General features: G+C 35.9%; 1 protein-coding gene across 1 annotated transcript; it reads left to right on the top strand.

Annotated features, from left to right (window-relative positions):
* Nucleotides 1–5,080: 5,080 nt before the first annotated feature.
* LOC145779400 (uncharacterized) lies at nucleotides 5,081–6,696 on the top strand. The gene has a single exon (XM_082590982.1). It carries the CDS (start codon nucleotides 5,189–5,191, stop codon nucleotides 6,215–6,217), a length of 1,029 nt encoding a protein of 342 aa, XP_082447108.1. The 5' UTR covers nucleotides 5,081–5,188; the 3' UTR covers nucleotides 6,218–6,696.
* The last annotated feature ends 807 nt before the right edge of the window (nucleotides 6,697–7,503 follow it).

The following is a 7,503-nucleotide window of genomic DNA, read 5'->3' as shown; positions in this document are numbered from 1 at the left end:
CAATCTAAATCTACCGTAGATGAATAACACCATGTACTGTATGTACAAGTCAAATGCTTATTCGGTCTTTAAGGCGTAATATATTATTTTCAATGCTGGAACATAATCTTGCATTTTCACTAATTTAACAAAAAAAACTGCCGGTAGATGGCGTCGTGTCGATGTTTCTGCCGATGGATGTCGACATTGCTATGCAAAGTTGGGAGTAAAGCAGAGGAGATGTCTTGATTTCAACTCCACTAAAATGGTCCGGCTAAACAACACGTGGGGATTTTTTTATTTGCTAGCTTCGGATAAGCAACGTTGAATAAATGTCACATATCATGTCTTTTATCCTCTTGTCCCCTGCGTCTTACATCGTGATTCCATCGAGATAACCTCGTAATCCGTTTTTTTCTGGAGGACTGACTCCCCTGGGTGGTCAGGGACCCCGTTGATGCAAGAAAACTTTGGAACTAAAAAAAACACGAGGTTATATGGACAAGCCACAACACGCCGGAAAGTGGACGCAAAAGAATGGTTTGCTTGTTACTGTTTACTCAACCCAAATCTTTAACTACCGGGCATTCACCTAGGTATGGTACGACAAAAAATGATTTTGTTAAATTTCAATTTCATTCGTTTATAACTATTCAAACATCATCATTCTCCTTCTAACTTGACCTTGCAAACGTCATTCAGTTGAAACTGGCTGCATATTGTATGTGCAAACTTTAAAAACTACGTTTTGCTGCTGCCAACCACAACAAGATTGCATAACTGTCTGTTGAAAGTGTATCCCACAAATATCGAAAAAGAAACGTCAAAACAACATATAGCCAAGGCCACACAACAAGTTTCTATGTGCTGAATTTGTAAAAAAATATGTTGACTCTACACCAGTGCTGTATTCGAGAGTATACGGCGGTATACGCAGTATACTCTCTGCTTTTTCGAGCAACTATAGTATGTCCTCTGGTTTTCCAAAAATAAATAATTTTATACCTCTTGTCCAATTTTGATGTTGATAATTTTATGTTATGGTAGAATAAAGATATTTACGTGGGTTCTAGTTCGCTATCATCATCGTAATTTATGGTGGTCAGCATGTAAACTGTTGAAATTAAGGAGAAAAACAGAAATCGTCTTGAGACATACGTGAAGCGTTTCAAAGCAAGTAATCATAAAAAATAGGAGATGAGAGATAAGTTGTGCTAAATGTTAATTTAATAACATTGAATTGCATAATTCAAAATTAATACAGAAATGAAATAGATACATAATTTCGAACGTTTTCGAACATAATTTCGAACGTTATTTCATTTCTGTATTAATTTTGAATTATGCAATTCAATGTTATTAAGTTGTTATCGATTGTCTGTCTATGGTTTTTAAAAAGTACCTCTCTACCAAAGCTATACTAAATGTTAATTCTTAGCAATTTATTTTAAGCAATTCTCTTTTTGATGCTGTATAAACACATTTGCATCTCAGCTACTTGTTTCAGTGATCAACTATCACACTATGGACATATTTTGTAGCCTAAGGGTGGTTAGTCAATAGTTAGGTTAACACGAAACAAAGTGGCTACTAATATGATTTCGTAGTTGCTTTACTGGCAGAAGAAGTCGTTGTTTGGCAGGCCTACATAATTGTAAGCGCTACCAGCATGTTGCCTATTGCAACACTACAGAGTAGTTTCTTATAGCTCACACATCAGTGGAACAACAGAATGCAATACACAATATTGCCGCTACAGATGAAAATTAAGCTTGTAAATGGTTGTACAGCTAAAATGTTACTGTATTGTTAGCCTACTATTTTCTACGTTGTTGCTGCGTAAGTCTACTTGTGAAACACTTCTAGTCTATTTCTCTATTTGCACTTGGCCTAGTGAACTGCATTCTCACCAGTGAAGTTTTGAGAAAAGTACTTTTCAATTATATTGTTGTGCTCGCTTTGCCTGTGATTGATTGGACAATGCAAAATACGTTACCGATGGCAGTTCATTTTGACTACGTGAGAGAGTGAAAGCTTGTACATCATCTTTGCTATGATTTTTGCGTGCACGGACATTTTGCCGAAAGGACATTTTGCCGAAAGACATTTTGCCGATGGACAAATTGCCGAAAGGACTAAGGTTGTGAACGATAGACTAAAACACACTGTGGAGAATATCGATACATATAACACAAAAAGAAGTTTCGGCAAAATGTCCATTCAGCAAAATGTCTTTCGGCAAAATGTCCTTTCGGCAAAATGTCTTTCGGCAAAATGTCCGGGTACCGTAATGTCACTCTGTTCCGCGTCAAGCTGCCAATAGGCCCAATACTATGCTTCTATTTCAGCAGCATATTAAAAATTTGGAAGAAACATTCACCTTGTGAAGTGCCAAGTGCTAACTCAATATTCGAATCGTCTTTTTCTAACATAGTTTAGTTATGACTTGCATTTCCTGCAGCAACAGTAGGCCTATTAACCATTTTCCGAAGAGCTGTGTTTTTTTTTAAATTGAATTTGAATCTGACGTCATATACTACAGGAGTGCAATTAGGTAAACGATATAAAAATTTCCGAAAATACTTTTTCTGATTCGTCACTAGAAGAATATTAGCAGCTCAGTAGGCTAGTCCATTTCATACCAGTTGTCAACCTCAGTCAGACCATCAGTGCTCGTCACACTCAGCTACGTAATGAGAAGTATCGTGCAAACCTGCAAGTAGGTTTATTGGATTTCTTTCTAAACGTTTTTTTCACCGTAGGTTAAATATTGTTCATAGCCTGTTTACTACAGCTTTAAAAGCACAAAAAAATGAGAAAACGATAGCCAGTTATTTAGACCAAAAATACTGAAACTGATAAGTAAACTGAAAAGAAACATTTGGTGAGCAAAGTTATAGGCTATGCTACTACTACCAATCTACGATTAAAACTTAGCAGCTTGCCAAAGTGATTATATTGGGCATTGAAGAAAATTTAGGTCACCTTTTGATCTCATAAAAAAAAAAGAAGTCAAAGTGTTTATTTTAAATCCATCCAAAAATCGGTACCCGGACATTTTGCCGAAAGGACATTTTGCCGAAAGACATTTTGCCGAAAGGACATTTTGCCGAAAGACATTTTGCTGAATGGACATTTTGCCGAAACTCCTTTTTGTGTTATATGTATCGATATTCTCCACAGTGTGTTTTAGTCTATCGTTCACAACCTTAGTCCTTTCGGCAATTTGTCCATCGGCAAAATGTCTTTCGGCAAAATGTCCTTTCGGCAAAATGTCTTTCGGCAAAATGTCCTTTCTGCAAAATGTCCGTGCACGGACATTACAGAACTCCCATTACTTTACTGTTGGAAAGCGTTCACTACAGAACATCTTGAAAGTGCTTGAATGTGAATGTGCTTGCTGGTAGCCTTGAATGTGCTGGCGCCTTTTTGTTGATGAGTGATGACTTTATGCGTAAACACAGTACCATAGGTACATTGTACAACTACTGAACAGTCCACTGTTGAAAATTTGACAATTTTATCGCTTTTATGTAAGCTACCCTCAGGAAAGTTGCAGGAAACGTGATCTATGCCTTTACATGATCTTTGGACTGAAGTCAAGTAGAGCTTTGTCGATCAGTTAATTTTGAATTGTGGTATCACATGCGTATTTTTACGTGAGGTTAGGAACTTGGATAATAATTAGTCTGAAGTAAACACTTGAGATACCAAGTCTTTGTAGTTAGCATGAAAAATCTCGTTTCGCAGTCGTAGGCCAACTAGCAGTGTAGCATCAAAATATGTAAATCAAATTCTAATGTAAACATGTTGCCATTCAAGTACATTTCATCGGAAAAATATAAAGTTCATACCACCACAACCAAATAATACAATAAATTTTTATTTTATTTCACAGCAACGAAAGCAGTCAAAATTAAAACCATTTAGAGTTTGAGGTAGCAAAAAAAATTAGGCATTTTAGTGGTAAAAACTCAAAAGTTTAGTTTTGGGTTAGAGAGATAAATAAAACAATCAAGAAAATTTCAGGAGCAACGGGCTATTCTTAGCCAACAAATCAGTCCGCAGACATTGAATCATTGAAGAAAAGGAGAGATTTTCTAATTATTGTTAGTTGTTAATTTACAAAACAGAAGAATATGATATTCAAGCTGTTGTTGGTTTTGAAACATGAAAACTTTGTGAAAACAGCAACTTAGCTTTATCCAGACTCCAAAGGAATTTTACATCATAAGATTATTGAACGATATCGCTTTAACAATGGTTAGTAGCAAAAATTGGTTTTGATTTGCAACGTTCCAAAAATTGTGTTTCCCAGTATAGGTGAATCGAAATTCTTTACCAAGAAATTTCCATTTGAGATAAAACAAAACCAAAGTTACGGAACTTTGCATTTAAACGAAACGAAGTTTTATTTCAAACCGATTTTCAATTGTGTAATTAGTAGCTTTTTTTAACAAATACTGTACTGTAGGCTGCTTCAGTGTTTACGCTTTGACCGCAAAGATTGTCCATAAAAATAATTAAACCGAAGCAAAATCGATTTGATTCTTTGGTTTTGCTTTGTTTTGAACAAACTTTCTTGTTAAAGGCTACAACTGATCAAAACACAGACATTACAAAAATACTGGGTTTCAACGCAAAATTCTTTAGTTTGGCTTGGTTTCACGGTAAATGAAAGGCATTTTCGCTTTCTTGTGAATACAAACGAAATTAATGTCGTAGTCTACTGTACTATTCAGACTTACAAGTTTTTAGCACTAGAATGTATTTCAAAATAGTTTCTTTTTTTTCGACACTGACTTTTTGCCTTGATTTCGTTTTGAATTAAAGTCTTTGTGAAGAGTTTTGAAATATTTCAAGACAAAACTTGTGCTTTTTCGAGACCAAAAACTTTTCTCCGACCTCTTGATCCTGTTTTATTTTGTTTGACTTTAGTTTCTTAGTAAAGAATTAAGTTTTATTTTGAACCGTTTTTCATGAAGTAAAAATTTTGCTTCAGCCGAAAAGGTTCCATTTTGAAGATCTCTCAACACAACAAATTGAGCAAATAATCATGAAAAATGACTTAAAAAGATCAATTTTATTCACAGAACTTAATAGTTTCTGTTGGAATAACGTTTATTGGTTGAATGTTAATAAGTTTCCATTTCGATGAGTGAGGAACAACCAAGTTGGAAAACAACCAAAGCCAGCTTAGCAAAAAACAATGAATGAACGCGTCATTCAGAACAACTCTACTGTGACGTTTTCAACCTGGACACTGAAGTACAATGGGACAGCGAATTACCGTGACAAACCAAAAGTTAACTTGGAGTCTGCTCGTTACATTATAGCGACGTTATTAATCATTTCTTTCTATGTCTTATTTGCACTTGTGTACAATTTGGTCGTGGACAGACGAAATCGGAAGGTAACTTCAGCCAGCTTGTTGTGCCTGCTTTCAGCAGCCTGCTCACTTTTGCTGTGTTTTGACAGAGCAGCAGAACTTTGGCTCGGGGTTGTCAGTTGCACTGCTTATCACCAAATTGCCACTTCAGTGTATGCGATTGGTTTAGCTTTTGTTTACACAACGTTGTGGTTGCGTCAAAGAAAATTGTACTCTGATCAATTACTTATTCACACTGTCAGCAAGTTTTCTAGGCTTATCAGCGCTTCAGTAATAATCGGAATCTACTGTTTACTCATTTTCGTATTTGCTACGTTTGTCACTGTGCTAAAATTTGAAAGCGACAAACCACCTTGCCATATTGTGTGGTACCCGTTAAGTTCGCTTTTGCCGCTTGTAGTCTTTTTCATCGCAACTTGCTTCGTTTTGCAACTTATTTTATTTTTGTTGATAGTTAACCCTCTACTAAAAGGCCATAATTTTTGTGATTTTGTTACTCGCTCTCGAAATGACATTCATGCAATGCTCAAGAGGTTAGGCATCTGTGCTTGCGCGTGCGTGTTCGCAACTATTCTATTAAGTATTGCAATTCTTTTAGATGCAGTTCACATAATATGTGTTTACTGGGGTAATCTTGTAGCGTTAGATCTTTTAATTAACACAATAGCAACTGTGTGCACGTTTGTTGACTGGCAACGCAGGCTGTTTCCTATGATACCTTATAAGCAGAGATCAGGAACAAATCACATGCGCAATTCTGTTATAACAGAAGGTTCGCCTGGAAAATCTGGAAAAGTGGTCTTGGCTTCGGACGATTTTGCAGCTTCTAACATTTTGCTGCAAAGTTAAAGTTTCAGTTGTTCTGCATTTCTACTGAACGTGTTGCTTTCTGAGGCCCGTGGGAGGCTACCATGGAGGCTATCTATGTGCAATCTTGCAGAGTAGACTATCATTAAACTTTTTTGTTGTTTAAAAACGTTGAAAACGGTACTTGGCTTACTATAAAGCTTTGCCAAGTTTTTTTTAATTAACAATTTCAAACATTGCAAAATGTTTTAAAAAATCGTAACTTCAAGGTTTTCAATGTCAATCCTGCGGAAAGCTGTATCTTCAAATAACCTACAGTTTTACTTGCTTTATCTTTGACAAGCGATTTCGTCTTCATTAGTATGGCTATCATATTGTGTCACCAATTGCATCATTTCGTTTTTAGCCCGTGTTGTTTATATTCCACTATATCTTGAGCTGAGACAAAAATGCAAGATTTTTTATATAGATTGTTCATCTTTTCTTTGTCTGTTAGATTTGTTTACAGACGTTCGTTTACACTTTACAATAAACAATGGAAGAAGAGTATCTGGCTTCTTTACCTATCTGCGTACCAACAGGTAAACGGAGAATAGCATTTTCTTCATCCTGCTACTGTGGAGCTGAAGAATAGACCGGAGGCGTACGGATCTAAGACTAAGCGAAACACCTGCTGCTGTCCAGTAGCTTATAAATGCAGTCCGAGGAAACATCAACAACACAGGGTTGTAAAACGCAGACCTTGGTCTCTTAAAGGCTCATGCGAGGATGAGAGCAATAAGTTAGAAAATAATTTAGGTAAAAATCCATGCAAAAAAAAAACATACAAAAAATATCCATATAGAAAAAATCTATGCAAAAAAATATCCAAAAACCGGGAAGCCTGACAGAGAAATACAACACCTGGCGGGTTCTTGTTAGAATAACAAACGTCAGGTCTCACCTATTAAATAAGAGACAAATCGATGATGATGGCAGGTCCAAAACTTTGTTAGGTTGTTTAATGCGCTATATTTTTCTTAAATAAAAAAAAAATGTTTATGGATATCATTGATATGCAAAAGAATTTGGCAACACTGTTGTCTTGTACTCCAGGCTTCCAGGTTGTTGAATATCTCTTATATGGTTATTTTCCTTTCGAGATGTTTTCCGTATGAATATTTTCTGTATGGATTTTTACCAATTACCGTTAGATAAGGAAAATAACGCTGCCTTAGTTTATATCTTTAGAGTAATGTTATTGGCAACCTCCCTTAAAATGAGTCCTTTCCGGATTGATTTAACGTCTGTACAGCGTACTTTGAATCAATCTGAAATAGATTTGGTAA

This window comes from Aplidium turbinatum, chromosome 1 (assembly GCF_918807975.1).
Source record: "Aplidium turbinatum chromosome 1, kaAplTurb1.1, whole genome shotgun sequence".
Lineage (NCBI taxonomy): Eukaryota > Metazoa > Chordata > Ascidiacea > Aplousobranchia > Polyclinidae > Aplidium > Aplidium turbinatum.
This window is presented reverse-complemented; position numbering and strand designations above follow the sequence as displayed.

Coding starts and splice junctions, on each gene's coding strand:
- LOC145779400 (XM_082590982.1), top strand. CDS start 5,189: ATGAATGAACGCGTCATTCAGAACAACTCTACTGTGACGTTTTCAACC.